Source organism: Onychomys torridus, chromosome 6 (assembly GCF_903995425.1).
Source record: "Onychomys torridus chromosome 6, mOncTor1.1, whole genome shotgun sequence".
In the NCBI taxonomy this organism is placed as follows: domain Eukaryota; kingdom Metazoa; phylum Chordata; class Mammalia; order Rodentia; family Cricetidae; genus Onychomys; species Onychomys torridus.
Genome location: NC_050448.1, coordinates 129,551,859 through 129,577,452, shown reverse-complemented (window position 1 = coordinate 129,577,452; position 25,594 = coordinate 129,551,859). Strand labels below are relative to the sequence as shown.

General features: G+C 42.8%; 1 protein-coding gene and 1 non-coding gene across 2 annotated transcripts; one reads left to right on the top strand and one right to left on the bottom strand.

The window, feature by feature from the left end:
- Nucleotides 1-3,400: 3,400 nt before the first annotated feature.
- Acadm (acyl-CoA dehydrogenase medium chain) lies at nucleotides 3,401-25,468 on the top strand. The gene is made up of 12 exons (XM_036191454.1): nucleotides 3,401-3,521; nucleotides 5,404-5,491; nucleotides 8,041-8,138; nucleotides 8,231-8,300; nucleotides 8,542-8,642; nucleotides 9,351-9,431; nucleotides 10,469-10,599; nucleotides 14,852-14,960; nucleotides 16,728-16,868; nucleotides 17,460-17,555; nucleotides 22,669-22,917; nucleotides 24,675-25,468. The coding sequence occupies exons 1-12, from the start codon at nucleotides 3,492-3,494 to the stop codon at nucleotides 24,744-24,746; spliced, it is 1,266 nt and encodes a 421-aa protein (XP_036047347.1). The 5' UTR covers nucleotides 3,401-3,491; the 3' UTR covers nucleotides 24,747-25,468.
- Nucleotides 6,849-6,966, bottom strand: LOC118586458. Its single transcript, XR_004945343.1, has one exon. It is a non-coding gene; the product is annotated as a small nucleolar RNA SNORA15 (small nucleolar RNA).
- Nucleotides 25,469-25,594: the final 126 nt, after the last annotated feature.

The following is a 25,594-nucleotide window of genomic DNA, read 5'->3' as shown; positions in this document are numbered from 1 at the left end:
AAAACTGAAAATAATGTGAGCAGGTAGAGGATTTTTTTTTTTTGTCACATCCAGGGATAGGTGCAGGGGATGGAGTGACATTGAGAAGCTCCCTGAAGTCATGCTGTCTAGGTCTGAAATGCAGCACTGTTGTTTCCTACCACAGCCATCAACAAACGGTGCCACAGCTTTGGACATTAGTTTCTTCATCTGTAATATGCATGGTGGTTTGGATAAGAAATGTCCCCCACAGGCTCATTCATTTGAGCTCTTGGCCCCCAGCTGGTGGCACTGTTAGGGAAGGTCATGGAAACTTTAGGCTATGGAGCCTTAGTGGACAAAGCATGTCACTGGGAACGGGCTTTGAGAGTTTCAGCCTCACCCCCCTTCCAGTCCACTCTCAGCTTTCTGTGTGCAGTTGAGATGTGATCCCTGGGCTTCCTGCTCCTGTGCCCATGCCTCCTCTGCCAGTGTGGATGTTTCTCTGGAACTGTAAGTCAGTGTGAACTCCTTCTTTCATGAGTCACTTTTGGTCGTGGTGTTTATCAGAGCAACAAAAATGATTAATACAATACGGGCTGATAAGAGCACTCTGCGGACTCGTCAGTAAGGTTACTTGGCCTATTGGGCTGTATAAGCATGAGGACTGAGTGTGAGCCCAGCACGAACATGAAAGCTTGAAAGCTCAGCATGGCAGCACACACTCGGAATCCCAGCTCTGTGGAGATGGAGACTGAAGCCAGCTTAGCCAAATCAGCAAGCTCCGGGTTCAGTGAGAGACTGAGAAAGGCACTGCCATCAGCCTCTCACCGCCACACATCTGCACACACACACACACACACACACACATGCATGTGGATATACAAATTCAAACATGTACACACACACAAACAAAAGAACACCCAACTCATGCATATAATTCAGAACAGTGTCTGTCAGAGAGTCAGAGTCCAATGAATATTTATAATAATTATCATTACTGATAAATAATTAATAATAATTAAAACTACTGAGATAGTTATATGCCATTTTGAAATGACAATAGTTATTAGACCCCACCTATATCCAATATCTCAAGGGCCCAGCTAAAAAGGAAAGTATATTCCTCATATCTAAGGGGGGGGGGTGTCATAGTTTTGTTTTGTTTCTTTTTTAAAATAAAAAGGAAGAAAATTTTTTAAAATGTCACTAGGTATTGGTTCCAGGGATTTGAGCCAAATAGCTAATCTAGTGATCAAGGCAGAGCCAGTGACTTCTGGGTATGACTTTTGCTGCACAAACAGCAGTGACCATACTTGGGCAAAATCCCAGCTTGTGGCAGACACACCATGACCCCTCACCTACAATCTATAAAAACTCCCTGCTTTACTCCACTTCTCTGGCCTTGTTCTCTGAGACCAGTGGACCCGCCTGGGAGTTGCTTTGCTCAATATACCTGTTGTTATACTTTTTAAATTCGGCTTGATCTGGCTCATTGTGTTGGCATAGAAACCTATTATCTTGGGGTAGAAAACCTATTAGTTACTTCTGACTAGCCAAGGGGAAACTAAATCTTTGCCACAGAATGAACTGACATGTCACCACTTTTGTCAAATAACTAAACTTATCATCAGGAGACAAATGTGACATTAAATGCTTCCTAATGTCAAGTATATGAATGACCCAGGAAGTGCGCAAGTCTATATAGTATCTTGCCACTTAAAGAGAATTCAAGATCCAGAGACACAACATGAATACACAACACAAGGAATGTTTCAGGCAAGTGGCTTGGCCTCTTAAAGGAAAACAAAAGGGGGCTGAAGAGATGGCTCAGCAAAATTAAGAGCATGTACTGCTCTTGCAGAGGACCTAAATTTGGATCCCAGCACACATGTCCAGTGGCTTGCATCAGTAACTCCAGTTCCAGGAAATCTGATATCCTCTTTTGGCCTCAATGTGCTCAGAAACACACAGATGTACATATAATGGGTTTTTTTTTTTTTAATAGCATTGTTGAGAAGAGATTGATTAGATTTTTTGTTTGTTTGTTTTTTGTTTTTTTTTTTTGAGACAGGGTTTCTTTGTGTAAACTTTGCGCCTTTCCTGGATCTCAATCCGTAGACCAGGCTGACCTTGAACTCACAGAGATCCGCTTGCCTCTGCCTCCCGAGTGCTGGGATTAAAGGCATGCGCCACCACCACCCGGCAAGATTAATCTTATGGTTCTGACCATTTATCTCACAATGGAATCCACATACCGTTTCCAGGCTTTGTTGTGTGTGATAATACTATAGGCAAGGCAGAGAGAAGCTGAGAATTTTTGTTGTTCATTAGTGGCTCAAAATAAGTTTCGGTCTCCCACTTATTTGTTTGAAGCAGAGAGCAAGATGACTCTGACAGAATACTTTTCTTAAGATTTGGCAGCTGAGGTACCCAATACTGAGAAGTTCTATAATCCCTCACCTCCATAAGACCCCAGCTACTACCTCAGACACGAGGTCTAACTGGAAGACAATACGACTTTATGCTGAACTCGTGAACAAAATGTTGACTCCCAATGTTCACTGGCAGGGGAAATTTTAGATAGGCTCAGCTTGCGTTTCCAAGGACGCTTTCCACTTCCCCATGGATGGATAATAAGTAACCTTGAAAATGTTCGGAAAAGAAGTCACTGGAGCTGTTTTGCTTTGATTTGTTTAGGAGTTAGGTCTTGCTACTGGCTGACCTCAAACTGGCGGTAATCTTCCTTCATGGCCTCCTTGGTATTGGGCTTACCTGGGCTACGCAAGCAATTAAATTCTTATTTAAAATTTCATGGGGTTCGGGATTTAGCTCAGTGGTCGAGCGCTTGCCTAGCAAGCACAAGGCCCTGGGTTCGATCCTCAGCTCGAAAAAAAAAAAATTTTTTCAGAAGCACGGGCATCCTTTCGCTCTAGTCCAGCGTTTGAAGCTACAGAATACACTGAAGCCACAAAGTACACGGGTTTGATCGGATCTGATCCTCCGAGTAAAGGTCACAGCCGACAGCAATAAACATCCGCCTGCGCCCTCTGGCCTAGATTCGGGTCCAGCCCTCGGGGAGGGCGCGACCTGAGAGCTCGGGTGTCTGGAGGCGGACGGCCTTCTCCCATCACGCGCGGTGCAGGAGGCTCCGGCAAGGTCGCGGGCAGGGCGCAGGCGCGCGAGCACTCTAGGCCCCTCCCTCTTCTGGCGGTGGACCAGACCCCAGACTCTCGGCTAACACCCCCTGGGTCTTCAGCCATGCCCAAGCCCCCGACGCCTGCTGCTGGGGCAGAACACGCCCCTAGAGTCTCCCCGCTGACCTCGGTCCGCTCAAAGCGAGGTCCCCTCTGCGGGAGTGGAGGCGCTCCACGACCCCGGGTCTCCGACTTTGATCCGCCCGCCCCGCTCTCCGGTTAAGGACCGCCCCTTAGGCCCCGCCCCGCCCTCCACGCCACGCCCCGTGGGCGGGACCCCTGGCCGCCGCGCGCATCGCCCTGCGGGGGTCGGAGCCAGCGGAGCGAGGAGGCATCATGGCAGCGGCATTCCGTAGAGGCTGCGGGGTGAGCCGGGTGCGGGGTGGGATCTGAGGGTCGGTCCTGCGCGCCAGAGGAAGGGCGGGAGCCTGCGGGCATCGACCTGACCTCGGGCCGCTGACCCCGGCAGGCGTGGTCCTGTGCACTTGCTCCGCTCTCGGTCGGAGAGCTCCAAATAGTTCTCCCCTCTTACCCACCCTCGGAACTCTGTGGGAACCCGGTGTCAGAACCACGTTCTGGCGGAGGGGAGTACTTCCAGAAAACGCTCACTACAGTCCCACCAGGAAGGCATCAAACACTGTGCAGTTTGTTTGCAGCTTCGGGTGTGAACAGGTATTATTTACAATCCAAACAGGCTGATCCTGAGTGTGCACGGCACAGAACTAATCCTGACCGAAGCAAAGGGAAGTGGCTGCCGCTCGCGGAATAGGTTTAGTACGCCTACCGTTTTGTAATGTGCAGGCACTCTTTCAAAAAACAAAAGGGAGAAGAAACTCCATAAAGCCTGTACACTCCAGCATTTTGTCTTCTGAAGTCTGTTTTATTCACTACTTTAATATCTTAAATATTATCGATGTATCCGTACAGGACTTTCATTTATGCCACGTAGAACTGAATTAAAATTGCCTTTGACCCCAAAAGATGTAGTTTTAGAATTTACATTGATTTTATTGTAGTATTGATTGCCATGCCTTTTTCCCCTGGCTATCCTGATACAAGTTAAAAGGCTCCGAAAGCAGAATTGGAGGTTTTAATTCTGACAACAGAGCTAAAAAAAGGCTTCTTGTACCTCCAAGGACAGATGAAGTAAAGTCCAACCCCATAACTAATCAGAAAATGCGTTATTTCTTTATCTGTTGTTCCCCACCACTGTAAAACAAGATTTAAATTTCTAAGATATTCGTTATTTAGTTGTGCTGTTGGAGATCTGAGGACTAAAGTTACTATTGTTCCATACGTGGAATTCCAGTTGTTCTTGGCAGAGAGCCAGGAATATTAAACACAATATTATGACTAGAATTTCAGAACATATTTATTGCTCATTTATATCGGGTCTCACTCTGCCCTCCAGGCTGGTACAGAGCTCATACCTTTACCTCTGCCTTCCAAGCACTGCTACCTTCAATCCTGGTTATTTTGTTTTAATAACATCCATTTATCATCTAGGATTTGTGTTCCAGGTGTGAATACAAGTTATGCAATTGTTCCAAGATGGGCATTTGGGAAACTTGGACTCTGTTGCAACACTAACTTCTTAACCTTTATTCTGTTTCTACTAAGCTACTTCTACACACACACACACACACACACACACACACACACACACACACGATTACAGTTTGTTTCCTTGTTTGATTTTATTGTTCAGTATTTGCTACTCTTGCCGAAGACCCAAGCTTACTTCCCAGCCCTGATGTTGGGTGCTCACAACTGTCTATAACTACAGCTCCGGGGGATTCCACGCCCTCCTCCGGCCCTTTTGGCTATCCCAACATATATGTAGTCACATACATAAATGAAAATAAAACAATTAAAAACATTTCCTTTATGGATAGGTGTCCATCTAGCTTGTCATTGACTTCTGAATTATAAAGTAGTACTGACTATAAAACATAGCTCTTGAATATGACCCAATAGATGCTGTGCTCATTTTGGATGGTCAGTCTAGATAATTTACTTGTGCGTTGATATGGTCTGTGCAGAACTCTCAGAGTACACAAAGCAGGTTAGAGGACGATCATGGGGGTCAGGTTTCTCCCACCATGTGGGTTCTGGGGGTCAACTCAAGTCATGTTTATACGGTAGGTACTTTTACCCACTGAGCCACCTCAGTGGTCTGTCCATCCTTCTTTCATTTGATTGAAACTTAATTTGTCAGATTTATTTGTAATATACATATCTTTTCCAGGTCCTAAGAAGTCTTTCTCGTTTTGAGTGGCGAGCCCAACACACGAAATCGTCTCTCAAGCAGGAGCCGGGATTAGGGTTTAGTTTTGGTATGTTTTATGTTTTGTTCTTTGACTTGAACATGTATGTTTGGAAAAATGATGTCTGTCAATGGATAGAGCCAGTCACCGCCCACAGATGGCTCACGGTTGTACTGTATCATGTTCTTTCATACACTCCTGTACATCCAACAGTGTAGACAGGCTATGAGTACAGTATTCTTCCTCTTTTGTCCAAATGGATAGCCCAAATAAATGAATATCTACTCATAAATATGAATTGTCTTCAACTTACAAATTAAATGTAACAGATGTTTTCTTTTTCTTTGGAGACAGAGTCTCACTATACAGATCTGGCTGGTTTGGGACTCTCTATGTAGATAGATAGATAGGCAGGCCTGGAACTGGCAAAGATCTGCTGCCCCTCCCTCCCTAGAACTGAGATTATAGGTTTGAGCAGCCATACCTGGCTAGACAAATACTTCTCAAAAAACTTGCTGGATTCAATGCTGGATGTTGTTGTAACAAGCTTTAAAAAAAAAATGGCCTAGTTTATCTGAGCTACAGTTTGATGGTATTATATGATACTCTCAGTCCTAAGACCAGGAAGCAATGTGGTGCTGGAGAAAAAAGAAGCGAGACTCTGGTCGAAAATGTGAAATATAGCCTATTTTTGGTGTTCTTCACCCCTAAAGGTCTTTTGCTTCAAATTTACCTTTCCTCCAGATAGCTTTCTAGGGTTATAGGTTTTATTCAAGCATACTTGAATAATAAATAAAATTTTAAACTGGAATTAAAGCATTTTCAAATGGTGTAAGGACAGCAGATTGGATCAGTGGGCATTTGAAGATGGTAGCCTTTGCTCTGCTCTCTGCTCTCAGTTTCTTACATACAAATTCCTGCCTATCAGTTAGCACTGGCAAGAGGCTGTGGCAGCCTGCTGCGTACCAGAGGGTGAAGGAGAGTGAGGTCTTCAGGAGGGGGTCTGTGTGGCACTGACAGAATTGCAGGTAACGCATGGGGCCACTCAGTCTGGTTCCGATGACTAAAGTAGATCCCATGTCTGTAATAGGAGAGCTTTGAAGATTACCACGAATGTGAAAGCAGTTTGCCAGCTAATAATAAAATGCTAGACCTCCCTATCCTAACCTAGACAGGAATTGTCTCCAAACTCAGAAAACACTGAGACAAAGCTCCAGGCTCCTCTCCTGCGCCACTGTGAGAGGGAGTCACCTCCTCTCTGCCTTAGTCTCCTGCTCTTTTTTTTTTTTTTTTAATTAGTAACAATAAACCATAAAAACAGCATGCAGTCATTTTAAAGGAAGACATTACTTTTTGTTTGGTTAGTTTTGTTTTGTTTTTCGAGACAGGGTTTCTCTGTGTAGTTTTGTGCCTTTCCTAGATCTCGCTCTGTAGACCAGGCTGGCCTGGAACTCACCAAGATCTGCCTGCCTCTGCCTCCTGAGTGCTGACATGGTGTCTGGCTGTATAAATTACTGACTGAAGTATACAGTGTTCATCCATGCCTTAAGTCTCTAACAGTGAGACTGTTCTGTCTTTTACATTTTACCTCTCATGTCACCATAGAAATGATAACTGTAGTCATAAATATTCCTTTTTTTTTTTTTTTTTTTGTATTTAGATAGGCTCTCTGTACCTCTCTCTTTGTCCTGAAACTCACTGTATAAACCAGGCTGGCCTTGAACTCGCAGAGGTCCTCCTGCCTCTGCTGCTTCAGTGCTGGGTATAAAGATATTTGCCACCCCACCTGGCTCATTTTTGTGCGATTTTGCTCTTTCAGGACTATTTCCTGAAATGCCCAGTACCACCTTTAACACCCCCTCTAGTGTGGGGGGATGGAATCCAGGATTACTTCCTGAGATGCCCAGTACCACCTTTAACACCCCCTCCAGCGTGGGGGATGGAATCCAAGACCTCCCAAAGGATAGGCAAGTGCTCCGCCAATGAGCCACACTCCAGCCTCAATTTCCACATTGATGCACCCTCATTGAAACACCCCTTGAATCCCAGCACTCAGGAGGCAGAGGCAGGCGGATCTGTGTGAGTTCAAGACCAGCCTGGTCTACAAAGCCAGTTCCAGGTAGGCTCCAAAGCTACACAAAGAAAACCTGTCTTGAAAAAAACAAAACAAAAAATGCAGTTGGCAATCTACATTTACCCCTAGGGTCCAGACAACGTAGTCATCCCATTAATTTTACGGTAACTAGTTTTATTTTGTGTAAATGGATTGTTTGAATGTTGACTGTTAGTAATGCAGAGGGTTTTATGTGTGTGTGTGTTACTATTTTGGAGAAATTTCTCATAATTTTTACCAGTTTATTTGTGGGAACTTATATTCTTAAATTTGTTGGAGTTTAAAAGAAGAGTGAAATTTAAATTATGGTGTTCATGTTCTGCTATAATTCTTTGAAACAAGTTTTATTACTGTATGCTAATCGAGTATGCCTTGTTTCTTTAGGCTCCTTCCTGAGGTCAGAAGCATGTCTTGTGATAAATATAAATCTCCACATACTAATTTCATGGGGCTTATTTCTCCAACTTGATTTCCCCTTGATGTTCCCAAAATAATTTTCCTTTAGAGTTGACTGAACAGCAGAAAGAATTTCAAGGAACTGCTCGGAAGTTTGCCCGAGAGGAAATCATCCCAGTCGCTGCAGAATATGACAGGACAGGCGAGGTGGGTGTGGCCTCGCAGGGAGAAAAGCCTTGAGCTATGATGAGCTCACATTACCAGTAGCTATGGTGTGACTGTGTTGTTGTTCTTTTTAGTACCCATTCCCCCTCATTAAAAGAGCCTGGGAGCTTGGCTTGATCAATGCACACATTCCCGAGAATTGTGGTAAGCTTCCTTAACGTTTTTAGTCCTAAAATTAAAAAAACAGTTGTTCTGTCATCCTCTAAAATGTTTGTTGCTGGTCGGTGGCTTTCTGCCTTTGTTTTCCTCTTAGATGACATAGTATTTTCCAGCTTTGGGGAGACTTTCCTTAGACAGCACAGGCATTTTCCCGGGTCTAGCTGGTTTTGAGTTTATTGACTTGTTCTTCCTATTATAATGCTCTACATATGCTGTGATGCCACAGGTGGTCTTGGACTGGGAACTTTCGATGCCTGTTTAATTACCGAAGAGTTGGCATATGGGTGTACAGGAGTGCAAACCGCTATTGAAGCAAATTCTTTGGGGGTAAGTTACTGAGAAAATAATTTACAATGGGCCTTGTGAGATGACCCAGTAAAGTTTCCTGACGGCCTGAGCCCCACTACTGGAACCCACGTGGTGGAAGGAGACAACTCTCCCAAGTTTGTCATCTGGCCTCCAGAAATGGGCTGTGGCATGTGCAGACACACAGAAGTCAAACTGTAATTTAAGAAAATGTTAATTGTTTGCCTGCGCTGTTAATGAGACACTAACCGTGAAGTTAGGTTAAGCTCTGTAAAAACTGTAAGGAAGATTTGCTACCCTGGCTTGGAGATGTGATTGCACAGCTTGATGGTGGTTCTTTTGTCTCTAGCACTGGAGTTTTGTGTGTCCTGGTGAGGAAACTGTACGTTTTAGCTACAGCTTCCATGGAAAATCTTGGGCAAGGGTAAAGGCCTGAGGCGGCTCAGAAGCTGTCCTGTTGGGTTGCTGCCCACTTGCTGTGCTGCAATTACCGAGCACCTTACTTGTTGTCAGTTTTTGTCCATTACCAATGAGCCTGCCTGTAACTCGAGGAGCTTAGACTGGTAGACATGTCTTCTTGTTTGTTAGCTTTAGTTCAGACAAATGCTAAGTCTTTGAATTTACTCTGTCTGGGAGGCAGGCAGTTCTTTCTCATTTGCTGCATTGTGTTCCTGAAGCTAAACAACTCAGTAATTATCTTGCTCTTTTAATGTTACTTTTCCTTGATAGCAAATGCCTGTGATTCTTGCTGGAAATGATCAACAAAAGAAGAAGTACTTGGGGAGGATGACTGAGCAGCCGATGATGTGTGTGAGTATGGTCAGCTTTGGACTCCTGTTCCTCCTTCCCATCCATTTACGGGATGCCCAGTCTGTGTGGTGCCTGGGATTGAACCCAGGACCTCGTGTACACTAGGGTCTGTCCCCAGCCCTGTCCTGTTTAATCCTCATCTCATGCAGTTACCTCACTGAGAGTACATATTCTCCTTTTTCCTCTTCCTACAGAATATCCTTTCCATTTGAGATGTGGCTTAAGCATCACCTCAGGGAAGCTGGTTTCCCAAGTCCTGGTGTTTAATGCCACACTTAGCGGGGTTACCCTGGTACCCTGTAAAATCTCAAGGGCAGGCTGCCTTTTTCCTCTCTGATTTTATAGACTACTACATAGTACATACTCAATGATATTCAAATAAATCAGTTTACATTAAGTTGAATTTAATGAATTTGTTTGGATACACCAAATATTTTAATATTTCCTATAATTCATAGGTATCCTAGGCCCAATTTTATTTACATATTAAATATTTTAACATTTGAGCAATTTATTTGGTTTTCTAAGAACTGTAATGAGTCTTTCCCACCAGCCAGCTTCCAAATAACAACACAGAGACTTATTTTAGGTAGCTCTTACAACTTAAATTAACCCATTTATATTAATCTAAGTTTTGACTCTTGGCTTTTTACCCCTCTTCCATCCTGTACCTCCTGTTTCCTCTCATGTCCTCTGGCATTTCTCTCAGGCCTCTCAATGCCCACCCCACCCCCATCTCTCTCAGAAGTCTTGCCTATACCTCCTGCCTAGCTATTGGCTGTTCAGCTTTTTATTAAACCAATCAGTGACATATCTTTACACAGTGTAATCAAATATCTTGCAATTTTAGACATTGATAATACTACCTTCAGAGATAAAATGCAGGGGATAGAATATAGCTCACTGTAGAACACTTGCTTAGCACACTTGAGAACTAGGGTTCTATCCTAGCACCACAAAACAAACAAAATAATACTGTTACCAGATGTTCATAATGTAACCATTAACGTTTCTTTCCTTATGTCGGTATGTTCTAGGCCTACTGTGTTACAGAGCCGTCAGCAGGCTCTGATGTGGCCGGTATTAAGACCAGAGCAGAAAAGAAGGGCGATGAGTATGTCATCAATGGCCAGAAGATGTGGATAACCAATGGCGGGAAGGCGAACTGGTACAGTTTCTGGTTACTGTGTCTTCCAAGTCTCCCTTTCTTCTCATTTCTAAGCATCTCAGTTAAAGCAAGTCACAGATTGACACTGGAAGGTCCATATAACGTTATAAATAACTCAGTGACTCAGTAACTATTTTAAGCTATTTCTTCCAGATTAACTTACAAAGCCTCATGTGTAAAGTGTAGTAAAAATAGCTAATCGTACTGAGTCGATCAGCTGGGTTCTAGCTCCACCACCCCATCTCCTACGCTGGCACTTCCCCAGGACCCTAAAACTCCCAGGAAAACAGAAGCTGTTCATAGGATGTTGTTCTGGTTCTCAGTAGATTTGTGGTTCTCGTTGATCCTAAAGCTTTGTGCACGCCAGGCAAGCACTGTGCTATGGTGCCCATCCCCAACAGAGGCATTCTTAAAACTTGAGTCTGGCCGGGAGTAGTGGCACACACCGTTAATCCTAGCACTCAGGAGGTAGAGGCAGGCAGATCTCTGTGTGATCAAGGCCAGCCTAGTCTACAAAGTGAGTTTTAGTACAACCAGGGCTAGTACACAGAGAAAGAAACCTTCTCCCAAAAAACCAAAAATAAAAAATCACTTGAGTCATGAGGCTTGGGATGTAACTCAGAGGTTAGAGTTGCTTGCACAAAGCCCTGGGTTCAACCCTCAGCATCATACAAAAATAAAAACCAGACCATTCCTGGTGGTGTGCACCTGTATTTCTAGCACGTGGAACAAAGGTAAAAGGATCAGGAAGTTCAAGGTTGGCTTAGCTACATAGTAAGTTCAAGTCAGCCTGACCCGTCCTGCAGGCCAGGTTATTAGGTAGAACCAAGGAGGCACCTCCTGAAAGACCAATGGGGGTGAGAGAGAAAGGAGACCAGGTGCATAAAGAAAGACAGAGTCAATCTGAGTCACGTCAAGGTCTCGTTTATTGCAAGGGGAACAAGCTTATGTACTGGTGGATATGAGGGGAAGGGAGGGAGATGAAAAATTGTTAGAAAAGGGTCAGGGAGAGGTCTCTTTGGTCTCATGCTTGATCAACCGATCAATCAATAGTTAATCTAAAAGTATATTTTGTGGTTTTTTTCCCGGGAACGATTGTTCTGTAAGTCAGTAACGGTTGTATTGTAAGTCAAGGGAGTAGTTATGCCAGATCATCCAAGCAAGAAAGGTCAAGGTGCAGTCATTCAATTTTAGGTTCCCAATATCAGCCTACATGAGACCCTGTCAAAATAGTAAGACAAAGACTTCAATATATGCACAAAAGTGGGCACTATTTGATGTTAGTAACACTTAAAACTTCCAAATGTATAGGTCCAAAAACAATAACATAAAGTTCCATTAAACATCAAACATCGTTTACATAAATATAGAATGTTAAGAAAGGTACTTGGTCATTTGTTAAAGAAGAAAGTTTAATAAACAGCTCTAACTGGGTTTGGCAGCTGAGGGGCCAGAGATGCACTTGAGTGGTGGAGTGATTGCAGACTGAGGGAGCACTTGGAGCACCAGCCAGGAGTGAGCACAGTTAAGACAAGTCTCGACAGAAAGGATATCAGATGCTGTTACATTGGGGAAGCTGCTGAAACATGCTTGAAACATTGTCTGGGTTAGTTTGGAATACGCTTAGAATTTAAAGTTTGAAATAATATTTCATAGAAAGAAGAACAGAGCTGTGTATAGTAGCACTTGCCTTGAGCCAGCACTTGGGAGGCAGGTGGGAATATCAAAAGTTCAAGGCCAGTATAGGCTCAAAGGTAGATAAATGGAAGATTAACAGACAGACAGACAGACAGATAGATAGATAGATAGATAGATAGATAGATAGATAGATAGATACCTTCTTGACCATTTGACTAAGATCAGATGAAGTAGGCTTGCATGGTTACTTCAGGAAGACAGTTAAGAATTAATGAATTGAAAGTTAGAAAAATATAAACTCTAGCTCATTATAAGGACAGTCTTTTCAATAATAGGGACCATATGCATTGTCTTAGAAAGGAGGGTTTTTACCCATTACTATATGGCAGAAGACTTCTTAAGAGGGTCTTAGGGGATGTCTTAGTTACCACTCTGTTGCTGTGAAGAGACACCATAACCAAGGCAGCTCTTATAAAAGAAAGCATTTAATCAGAGGCTTGCTTACGGTTTTAGATTAGTGCATTACCCTCATGGTGGGGAGCAGACAAGCATGATGGTGGAGCAGTAGCAGAGAGCTTTACATCCTGACCGGAAGGCAGCAGTCAGAGAGAGAGAGAGAGACTGGATCTGGAATAGGTTTTGGAAACCTCAAAGCCTGCAGTGTACTTCCTCCAACAGGGCCACACCTTCTCCAATAAAGCCACACCTCCTAATACTTCTCAAACAGTTCCACTCCCTGGTGACCAAGCATTCAGATATATAAGACTATGGCAACCAGTCTCATTCAAACTACCATAGGAGATTAGGGTAGTAATATTCCTGTTTGGACAAAAATTGTTTTTGTATTGATTGTGATACATTTTCACTCTGTAGCTCAGTCTGGTCTAGAAATCACAATGGAGCATAGTCTGAACTCAAGCTCATGGTGATCCTCCTGCCTCAAGACTCCCAAATGCTAGGATTACAGGTCTGACCCAGCACAGCTGCCTCTGAAAAGGTTCTGCATCAGTATATTTATGTGATGTGCAATGCAGAAAAGCATCCCACCTTGGTGGACTGTGCAGCTCTCAAAATGAAGCCTTATCATGCATAGGCAACAGGGCTGGGATAGGAACCTGGGAAACTGTTTATTCTAAATATTACTAGTCCTTCACAGTATCCAAAACGAGTCCAGTATACATTCAGTATCCTGACTCAGGGTCAGCTAAAAATAGCGTCATTTAGTATCCTTACACCAGCAAGTAATAAAGAGATAAAGGAGCCAAGAGAAATATAATAATGCAATTAAATAATCACAATCTTAAGAACCGACTATAATTCTTCCTGGGAAAGACAAGGTCGCTGAGTCATGAAATTAGAAAATAATTTTGTCTTTTCCTATTACCAAATAAAACCATACTCAGTGATAAACTGATAAATTATTGGAGTTTTAGCATAACATTTCATTGCTTAAGGAAGAATAAAACACTCACTCACTCTCTCTTTCAGTGGTAGGACTAACACCAAGGCTCAGCTTGGACTTAAGCTGTATGGCTTTTTGTCCTTTTGTAAAGGCTCTAAATAAATAAATAAATAAATAAATAAATAAACAAACAAATAAATAAATAAATAAATAAAATAACCACAAAAAAAAAAGCTGTAGCAAGATATTTGAAAATCTAGTTTGGATGTGAGGATTCAAAAAAAGAACTTATTTTCTTTTTTCCTTACGCTGTATTTCTAAATCTTTTGGGGAGAAATCTTTTATAGACGAATTTCTAAACAGTCTTATTAAATAAGAAACAGAAGCAAATACAGGGGCAAAAGCTGTAGAGATCAGAGAGCCACCAGCTAACCTTAGTTCACCACGCAACCATGGCTTCCCCAGAGAGAACTCGCTTCTTCCTGTCTAACCTGTGCCTTTATTGCCTTGCTGTTCTGCCTTCTCAGTGGCTCTTAGCCCAGCTACCTCACTTCCTCGTCACTGCCTATACAGACCTCCAGGTCTCTATGGTTGGTACTGGGATTAAAGGCGAGTGTCACCACGCTTGGCTGTGTCCTTGAACACACAGAGACTCTGCCTGCCATGTGATTGGATTAAGGGCGTGCGCTACCACTGCCGGGCTTTTGTTTGTGGCTGGCTATGACCTCTGATCTCCAGGCAAACTGTATTTATTAACATACAAATAAAATATCACCACAATCTTTCTATGGAGAAACCTGTAAATATCCCTAGTAATTCAGGTACAGCATGGATACTGGTTTCCCTGCATGCAGGGGCCATTCCTCACAGCAGCAGGAGTCGTGCCTGTCCCTTTTACAGATCACTTGTCCTGTGAAACAGAAGACTGGCTCAGAGAAGAGCATTCCGACTAGCACACATACAGCTTCACTTTCCTATTGCCTTCGCTGAGGAATTTTCACTAACAGCTCATGTTCACCCTAAAGACAAGACCATATTAGCTGAGAAACAGATGGTTGAAAAGTCTAGTCGAGTTGGTATCTGTGCAAGTTCATTTCCTTTGCTGTCAGGTGGGGTAGTAATGCTGGGGGTGGTTGGGGGTGGGCTGAGATAGTAGTCAACATGTGTTAGTCATTATTATTATTGCCGTCATCGTGGGTTTGTGTGCCTTAGGTATTTTTTATTGGCACGTTCTGATCCAGATCCTAAAGCACCTGCTAATAAAGCCTTTACTGGATTCATCGTGGAAGCTGACACCCCAGGAATACATATTGGAAAAAAGGTAAACAGCATGTTTCTTAACAATTGCATCCGTAAGTGCAATTTCAACTGTAACTGTCGAAATTCTTATTTGATTCCTTTAATGGAAATACTCTAAGTTGGTGTAGCATGAATCTTATATGGTCTTATTAATAAATCAAACCTGAGGCCAGTTATTGGGGTGAATGCTGGGAGATCAAAGAAACAGAACAAGCCACAGCTTCCTCACCTTGCCAGTTCCTCAGCTGATCCTGTTTCCTCAGACTGGAAGCCTCCCAGTCCTTATCCAAATGAATCTCAGCTGAACTGCTGCTCCAAAGCCTAAAAGCTTTATCAGCTAAAAGCTTCTAGTTTCTGGTCTGCATGCCTTACATATCTTTCTGCCGTCACTCCCTGGGATTAAAGGTGTGTATCAACATGCCTGGCTGTATCCTTGATCACACAGAGATCCAGGTAGATGGCTGCCTCTGGAATGCTGGGATTAGAGGCCAAGTCTGACCCATCTCAGTTAGGTGGAATGGACCTCAGAACTTGTACTTTACCAGTGGCAAACTGGTATGACAATTGATGTTGTCTCGTTATTTCTAATCCATTCTCACTTAAGAAAACTCTAACTGAATCAATATTTGCTACTGAATGCATTCTGTATGCTAGATACTGATAAAAATCTTCACACATGGGGACTTGCTTTCTAGTTAGGAGTGTAGATACTTTTACTATTAGCTACTTAGTTCCTAAAATGTTCTTTTAAACAAATCTGTGGGATTCACATTGTCAATTTTTTTTTTTTTTGTCTCAGAAATTGTGTGCTTTGAGATGACTGTAAGGAGCATTTTGGTTTTTTGTGTTTTTAGGTTTTTTGTTTTTTGAAACAAAGTCTCTGTGTAGTTCTGGCTGTCCTGGACTCAGTCTAGACCAGGCTGGCCTCAGACTCACAGAGATCCACCTGCCTCTGCCTTCTGAGCACTGGCATTAAAGTTGTACACCACCACACCTGAGCTTTTTCTATGTTTCTAACATTTTACTGTTGCTAATTTATAAACTGGGTTTTCTTATAATTATATAAAAAGCATTGCACGTAAAAGACTACTACCATACACAGTTTCCAGGATCCACTGAAACTCCCCATGGGCAGGGGGAGTAAAGAGGGACAAAGTTGAAGGAGGACCAGCAAGGTGGCTCAGTGAGTGAAGGTACTTCTCGTCAAGGCTGCTGGCCTGAATTCTATTCCAGATCTCACATGATAGAAGGAGAGAAGCACACACTATGCCAGGCTCTGCACCCCCACAGCATAAATAGTAAATAAATGACCCCCAAAAATAGGAAAGCAAAGTCCATGCTTTGTTCAGTAGATCACTTTGCTAATGATTACAGGCTCTAAGATTATGTCTGCAAAATAATTCATCAGGCAGAGCAAAGGAAGGTGGCATTCAGACATGTACAGGGGTAGGTGCTATGTGTAGCTTTAGGCTAGAACTGTTTTCATTTTGTTAAATACTGTTTTTGATCAGAGGCTGGCGCAAATTTTAGAAAGATCCAGATTAGACACGTTAGGCTTTGCAGGTGTGGGATTTCTTGCATAGCTCAGCTCTACTGATGTAGTCTCAGCATAGCCACAGATGAGCAGAGATGGGTGTGCTTGTATTCTGTGGAAGCTCAGCTCATGGAACAGGCACTACAGGCCCTGCGTTGTGGCCCCTGCTTTAGGAAACTGCAAAAGGCACAAAGGAATGATTGACAGTAACAGCACTGTAACTCCTGAGTGTTTCTAATGTGATGTTATTGCTAGGAATTAAACATGGGCCAGCGATGCTCCGACACCAGAGGAATTGCCTTTGAAGATGTCAGAGTGCCTAAGGAAAATGTTTTAATTGCTGAAGGAGCTGGTTTCAAGATTGCAATGGGGGCTTTTGATAGAACCAGACCTACAGTAAGTTGATCATCTTTGTAGAATCTTTTGTTTGTGGTTTTCAATGAGTGGATTTATTTTAACATCACATGTCTTTAAGTAATGGTGGAGAGATTGTTACTTGTACTATGTATATTTCAACTTCTTTTGCTGCTCAGTAGAGAAGCTAATGTAACAGGTGCTAAACTGTGGCCTGGTAGCTTTCTCGAGCTCACTCCTAACTTGATCATTCTTGTTGATTGTGGATCACTGAGTGTTCTGCTGCTCACTTAGAATGTTTATGGAAGGCTCTGGTTAAACAGAAATGACTTTTCTCTAGGCTGTGAGCCCCGGCCTCACACTTGGCCTGTTTAATTTATTTACTTATTTATTGCATGGCAGTGGGAATAAACTCAGGGCCCATTAAAAGCTAAGCATGCACTCTGACACTTAGCTGCATTCCCAGCCCCTGCCATTAACTTTAATTAAAAAATAAATAAACCAAGTTCTCTTCCCCCCACTACAGTGACACCACTGTCTGCGTCCTTTACTGAAAATCTTAGACAGGTAGTGATAAGCTGTGTGTCTTGATGACAATGTGGACTTTTGTATCACTCAGTGTTAATATCCTAGGTAGCAGCTGGTGCTGTCGGGCTAGCCCAGAGAGCCCTGGACGAAGCCACAAAGTATGCCCTGGAGAGGAAAACATTTGGAAAGCTGCTAGTAGAGGTAATCTTTTGTTCTCTGTGTGTGTGTGTGTGTGTGTGTGTGTGTGTGTGTGTGTGTGCGCGCGCGCGCGCATGGGTGAATGCATATATTTGCACACAACCTTGGGTGTCCTCCTGTTAGCTTTTTTGTTTTGTTTTGTTGAGACAATGTCTCTCACTGGCCTGGGGGCTCCCCAGTTAGGTTAGGTAAGCTCAAGGGATCTGCCCACCGCTGCCTCTCCTGTGCTAGGATTCCTGGCACGCGCCTCTGCACCCAGCTTTCACACACGGGTTCTGGGGCCCTGAACTGGGTCTTCATGCTTGTGTGGCAGGCATTTGACTGACAGCCGTCTGCCTGGCTCTTGAGGAGGCAGTCGTAATGCTGTGTTTGCTTTGCTGAAGTTTGAATATACTCATTTTCCCTAAATATTTAGAAATTACTTTTAAAGAGGAAAATAATCTGTCTTGTCGGGAAGAAGGTTCTGTGGTTTCATCGCTATCGCTATAAGAGTATGTGTTCTTAGCAGGGAATGGAGAAAGATGGCTTCCTGTCGGTTTCATCGGACCGGGCTTTGAGCTTCTCTGAGTGTTCACTCTCTAGCCTTGACTTCTGCACTGAGCTTCGTGCTAAGATTTAAAGATGGCTCCTTAACATTTGTAGGTGATCTCCAAACCTAGGGTCAGTTCCTGTCCCTCTTCTCTTTCCCTCTTCCTCAACATTTCATTCTCAAAATTCAGGCAGCAGGTTGAATATCAGTATCAGCCACCACATACGTTTTGTGTTCTCTCTACCTTTCATATGCTCTTTCATGTCTTTCAAATTCTACTCACTTCCTCATTGCTTTCAGAAAAGCACCTCCTATGTCTGTCCTTCACTGTGACCTTTACGCCACCTGACATCATATGTAAGCCATTGCGCCCTTTCTGTCTCACTGTAGCTGACCCGTGAGTTTCTGTGTAGGAACCGTTTGCTTCAGCCCCCTTTGACAAGCGGTCACTGAGTGTGCCACAGGGATCTCTCGGGTGCTCTCTGCTGTGGTCACTGAGTGTGCCACAGGGAACTCTCAGGTGCTCTCTGCTGTGGGCACTTCTGAGTGTGCCACAGGGAACTCTCGGGTGCTCTCTCTGCTGCGGGCACTGAGTGTGCCACAGGGAACTCTCGGGTGCTCTCTGCTGCGGGCACTTCTGAGTGTGCCTCATGGACCACTTTCACCCCAGTGCTGTGGAGTAAGCACTGCAGTTCTCATTTATGACATGGCAACTTTAGGCCCAACTGATAAGTGACGGGACCAAGACTTGAAGCCAAATAGTCACTTATTTACAGATCCTGTCCTCTGTATGAAAAAGAAGCTTGGCAGTTTCTACCCTCAGGAACATTTACTTTGGAGATCAGTTACTCTCCTAGAACAAATACAAAGAATACAGAGCCACATTAAGTCCCCAAATGAAACCTATAAGATGGAGTTACCAAACTCAGAAGGAGAGAGGCTACATGGGTTGAGCATGCTGCAGGGAAGCAACCTTTGTGAATCATGTTCAACCATCAGTAAAAGCCTCTGCTTTGGGCCACATAAAAAAGGTAACCCCAAGCTATGATCTGAATCATCGTACTTACCCTTCATCTCAGCATTGTGCAGAAATAACCAAAGTACTGATCATTCACAGTCAAGAGATGGCGCCTGTGCGGCCACAAAGGCTAAGACAATTCTTTATACACGGATACAGCTGTGTACAATTCACTGATGAGAAAAGCAAAACGAAAAGCCATCAACCTCGTCCGCCTCGTGGGTTAGCATGTGTGTAAAAGCATGGGAGACATTTCTATTTGTGCATGTAAATGACCTCTGGAAAGATGAAACACATACCGAGACCGTTGTTTACCTCCTGGGAAGGCATGGGGGGTGGGCTGTAGGTAGGAATGAAAGAAGAAAGAAGGGAAATGTTCACTGTATATCCTTTTGTACTTTTGGAATTTTCAGTTGATGGGTATTCTGTCTATTCAAAATTCTATCCAGGCATAATGGTGCCTTCCTTCGACCAGTATTCAAGAGACTGAGGCAGGAGGATCTCTGTGAGTTTGAGGCCAGCCTGTTCTACATAGTGAGTTCCAGAACAAGGGCTACACCCAAAGACTCTTTATGGGGGAAAACAAAGACAAAACTTGAGAAACATGAGCTGGAGAGGTGACTCAGTGGTTAAGAGCATGTGCTGCTCTTGCAGAGGACCTGAGCTCTGCCCACAAGGCGGCTCACAACCATCTGTCTCCAATTTCATTGCTCTACTGCCCTCTCTGGTCTCTGATGGTACTGCATGCACATGGTGCACTAGCTACATGGAGGCAAAGCACAACACATAAAATAAAAATAAATCTTTGAGATTAACCCCAAGCTTGGAGTGGTGGTGCTTACTAAAACTCAGTAAGCATTTTAGGCAGCTTGAACTACATAACATGACCCTGTTCAATAACTGATTAATTAATTAACTAATTAATTAATTAAAAAACAACAAGATGTGCATAGTGACACACACTACAATCCCAGCATTTAAGAGGCTAGAGTGGGAGGATTGCTCTGAGTTACTTAGCAAGACCTTGTCAAACAAAATCCTTGAAAGAGTCGTTGGCTCAATGGAATGGGCACAATTCAGACAGACAGAGACAGGAAGGCAGGGGCTAGAGAGATGGAATTCAGAGTGCTTGTTGCTCTTACAGAGGATCAGAGTTCTGTTCCCAGCACCCACAGCCGCTGGCTCACATCAGTCTATAAGTCCAGTTCCAGGAGTTCCTCTTCAAGAACCTTTATGCATGTGTGCACACACTTGTATGCCGCACACACGCACACAGCACACATGCACAAACAAAACTAAGTCTAAAACACATAAACAGCACCACCACTCCACGCTTGGGGTTAATCTCAAAGATTTATTTTTATTTTATGTGTTGTGCTTTGCCTCCATGTAGCTAGTGCACCGTGTGCATGCAGTACCATCAGAGACACTCTCTAGGAGTCCCACACTCTGGCCAGGTAAGCCTCCTGGACAACCTAATCACCCTAGCCGTCTCTGGCAACTTGGCACACTCTTTCACAAGCAGTGTAGCCAGGCTTAAGGTATGAAACAAAGGGCTGAGTGTCTGTTGTTGATGATCTGAGTCTGATTCATGTTGACTCTATTGTTGTAGAATTTATGTTTTTTATAATCTCTAAAACTTCAAATACCACTTTATTCACTACATAAACCCAGTTTCCAATGATCTTAACACTCCCAAATGCCTGCAAGACTCTTTTCAGTCTGCTATTTAAGGCACATGTCCTGTTTTATTGCAAAATATCGTATTATAATGACATGAAGCCAAATACTAAAATATCTGTAATTCTATCATCCAGGGATATAGCAAATATTTTCCTTATTATTTCCTTGACTGATCTCTAGCCTGGTCATCATACTGTTTGAAAACTTCATGTAATGACATGTGGTAAATGTCCTTCCTCCGCAATGCCTGTTGCTAAGTCAGTCATGATACAGACTTACCGTCTCTTCTGGGAGGTGTCAGTTTTTGTCTCCTATTGATCATGACAAGGACAGGAAGCATTGTGTGCCATTGTTCTCTATCTCTAACAACTTCCTTTTAAAAGCTGCAGCAGGGCAGAGCTTGACAGAGCATACATGAAGTCCCAGCTACTCCAGAGGCTGAGGATCACTGTGTGAGGCCCGCCTGGGCCAAGCTGTACAAGGTCAACCTGGGCCACTTAGTGAGCCTTGTCTGATCTAAAGCTCTAGATTCAATCCCATATTCGTTCATTCATTCCCTCACCATGTCTGAATCTTTGCAGGTACTTGAAGCACAAGAATGCTTGTGCATCTGTACTCAAAACCTTATTCTAATAATGAGAAAATATTAGATAAACCAAACCAAGGAGCAATTTACAAAAAAAAAAAAAAAAAAAAATCAATATTCTTGGAAAGGACAAAAGTCAGAGGATGGCCGGGTGGTGGTGGCGCATGCCTGTAATCCCAGCACTCGGGAAGCAGAGGCAGGTGGATCTCTGTGAGTTCGAGGCCAGTCTGGTCTACAGAGCTAGTCCAGGACAGGCTCCAAAGCTACAGAGAAACCTTGTCTTGAAAAACAAAACAAACAAACAAACAAACAAACAAAAAAATCAGAGGTTAAGACAGAAATTAAATAGTCTTGGAGGTTCTCTGAGGTAGTAACTACAGCAAGGTGGGTCTTAAGTGAGTTCAAGATCAGTGTCAGCTGTATAGCAAGACTGTCTTAAAAATAGAAAAGAGGGGTCTGGAGAGATGGCTCAGTGGTTAAGAGCACTGGCTGAGCTTCCAAAGGACCTGGATTCAATTCCCAGCACCCACATGGCAATTCACAACTGTCTGTAACTCCGGTTTCAGGGGATCTGACACCCTCATATAGACATATATGTAGGCAAAAACCAAGTACAATAAATAAATAAATCTGTTTTAAAAAATGGAAAAGAGGCAAGGTGCAACGGTGCGCACCTGTAATCCCAACACTTGGAGGCAGAGGCAGGTGAATCTCTTGAGTTTGAGGCCAGCCTGATTTACAGATTGAGTTCCAGGACAGCCAGGGGGTACACAGAAAAACTCTGTCTCAATAATCCAAAAGATAGCCGGACGGTGGTGGCACACGCCTTTAATCCCAGCACTCGGGAGGCAGAGCCAGGCAGATCTCTGGGAGTTCGAGGCCAGCCTGGTCTACCAAGCGAGTTCCAGGAAAGGCGCAAAGCTACACAGAGAGACCCTGTCTCAAAAAAACAAAACAAAAAAGAATCCAAAAGATAAATAAATAAATGAATGAATGAATAAATGAGTGAGTGAGTGAATAAATAAATTAATAAATAAATAAATAGAAGCAATGTGTGATCCTTAGACAGATAACAGGATTTGGTGGGAAACTGGCCAGTTTGGCTAGAGTCTATTGTAGTTTTGCAGGTTCATGCAGATTGCCTTAATTATTGCACTGTGGTCTTACCATTAGGGGAAGCTATCTATAAATTTCCTGGAAGTCCGAAATTAGTGAAAAATAAAAAGTAAAGAAGTGTTAAGAAAAAAATTACGAATATTGCCAATGGATTCCCTTAACTGTTTTTCCCCTTTAAATCTAGCACCAAGGAGTTTCATTTCTGCTCGCAGAAATGGCGATGAAAGTCGAACTCGCTAGACTCAGTTACCAGAGAGCAGCTTGGGAGGTTGACTCTGGCCGCCGGAATACATACTATGCCTCCATTGCAAAGGCTTTTGCTGGAGATATTGCCAATCAGTTAGCTGCTGATGCCGTGCAGATTTTTGGAGGCTATGGATTCAACACAGAATACCCTGTGGAAAAGCTGATGAGGGATGCCAAGATCTATCAGGTAGGCTCTAATCTTGTTTCTGGGGCGGACAGAATATTCATAAATGACAACAGTAGATTTAAGACCCTGGTAATGGTGGCAGTTGGACCATCATAATGGCTCAGAGGGTAAAAGGTGGCTCCCTTGCCACCGAACCTGACAGCCTGAGTTGGATTCCTAGAATCCACATGGTAAGAAGAGAATGACTCCTGAGAGTTGTCCTGTGAGTCCACATAAATGTCACAGCGTGCATGCACCTACACAGTACATGTAAAACATTTTAAATAAACAGTAACTATAGATTGGTGTGAGTCAGATGTTGTAGCTAATCAACACATAAAAAGAATATTTTTTTACTAAGCACAGCTAAGAGGGAAGGAGCGAGTAAAGGGCACAGACATGTATCACCTGCCTAACTCTGCCATCTTTGAGTCTTCAAATGTTAACCAACTGTAATATGCTTTTCTTGTCCTCTGAAAAGTATACATGCCTTCTAAAATTACTTTTTCTTAAATGTTGCCTAACACTTTTTTTTTTAATTAATTGAAACTGTGCTTATAGTCAAAAGAGAACATGTCCTTGAGAACTGATATTTGACTCTGAAGTTAAGCTGGAATCAGAATATTAGGGAATGTGCATGTTCTCCATTGTGGGCTAGGTAGAGCCCATGCTTCTTGGCCCCCGCCTTGTCCGACACCCCCAGCAAATGACTTGACAGCTACTTGTTGGAAAGGCAGAAGCAGAACACATGGGCAACTGGTCGAGTTGTTGTTGTTGTTATTTTAATTCAGCTTTTTGTTTGTTTTGTTTTTAATTGGGATTATCCAATTTTTTGTGTTTTCTTTCCATGTTTGTCTTTTCTGGATGTTCGTCCCCTAATTTTCATAAGACAGAAAAGCCTTGTGTCCCTAGCCCTAGGAAAAGAAGTGCTCAAGAATTATAACACTGTCAACACTGCAAAATAGAGGGCTGGAGAGGCAGCTCAGCAGTTAAGATTACTCACTGCTCCAGCAGGGGCCTGGGTTTGATGCCAAGCGCCCACATGGCAGCTCATGAACCTTCCGAAACAGCAGTTCCAGGGAACCCAAGGCTCTTCTGGCCTCCACATGTACCAGGCATGCATGTGGTGCACAGCCATGCACGTAGGCAAAACACTGGCATAATAAAGCAAAAACAATTCATTCCGAATTTTGTCCTCACAGTGGTCTGCCTCACTGGGTTTATTTAAAGCCAGGAGAAGTGAACACTGGAGCTGGAAGTCTCCCGTCTTTGTAGAGCTATTTCACCTTTCCCAGAGCCTGTAACTATTATAAACACTGATTATTATCAACCCCTTGACCTCCCGCTACTTCCCAAGAGTGAATTAACAATGGCTGAGATTAGAAGCTTAGACAGGGAATAAGGATGGATTGCCAGCGATTAAAGCACAAAGCTTCCAATATCTTGATTTCTTTAATAGTTCTTAGGCAGCATTGGGGGAAAATCATGTTTAATAGTAAGAGCAGAGAATGACTAGAGGACATAGCTGAAATACCTTAGAAAAGTTAGGTAATAAATACTCTGGTATCACTAAACCTAGATTTCCCAAACATTTTGAAATGTAAATATCATTTTCTTTGATGTTTTAAGCCTGCCTCCTAATTTTGTAAATGAAAATTTTATGACTAAACTGTTTTCATAAAATAACATTTCAGTTTGGTGCTACTCTAGAGCTTAGACTGTTGTTTGAGACAGCAAGTGAATCCAGGTGTTTAAACCAAGTTATGTTTTTCTTTCAGATTTATGAAGGTACTGCACAAATTCAGAGGCTGATCATAGCCCGTGAGCACATTGGAAAGTATAAAAATTAAAGGAAATTCCAATTGAAAAGCTGCTTCATCCTCTGTAACTAAAGCTCAAAGCACTGTTTATGCTTATGAGTGGAAAAAAGGGCTTTATCATCTTTATCGTCTTTCCAAGGAAATAAAATAAGAGATAAGTAACACAGATCTGTGCAGTGTATTCCAGTGGTGGAGTGTACCTCTGTTCAACTCCACGGTGACCTTTTCCAGATAAATTTGGTTTATTGGAACAATGAGTTGTCCTTAGTACCCCTACCCCTGGATTATGTTAATTTGCTCGGTGGTCACTTAAATTAACCACAGTTGGAGAAATACACTGGAGTTTTAAGCCTCACTCAAGTGACAGGAAAGGAGGCTTATTAAGAAAACTCAGTGAAGATTCTAAAATATACGTTGAAAATGTGGTAGATTTAGACCTATAAGACTCCAAAGACTTAACAGCATGTATGTACTAAAATGTTAATTTTATAATTTTGAATATATTTACTTTGTTTTGCACAAAAGAGTAAAAATTTTATATTCATTTTCTCTCATTCAAAAACTGTAAGAAATTTCTGGAAGATCTTAATGCTGAACTGACATTTCATATGTCTTGTTTAAAATAACTCAATAAAGCTAACAAATTATTTTTCTATGACTCTTAGGGTTTGTATAAACCCTTTGAGTTGCTGTACACAGTTGTGTTTCACATACAGGACTTTAAAAAGGAAATAAAACATGCTGTGTACGTGTCTGTGTGTTGTTTTGTTAGATCTCACCATTAAAGACCACAAACTTGAAAGAATGCCCACAATTTGCAAATTAGGTATTAAGTGTTGCAAAAATTTGAGCTGTTTCCTGATTCTTCTGTTCTTTGA

Coding starts and splice junctions, on each gene's coding strand:
- Acadm (XM_036191454.1), top strand. CDS start 3,492: ATGGCAGCGGCATTCCGTAGAGGCTGCGGG. Junction 9,432..10,468: donor CTGAGCAGCCGATGATGTGT/GTGAGTATGGTC, acceptor GGTATGTTCTAG/GCCTACTGTGTTACAGAGCC. Junction 10,600..14,851: donor AATGGCGGGAAGGCGAACTG/GTACAGTTTCTG, acceptor TGTGTGCCTTAG/GTATTTTTTATTGGCACGTT.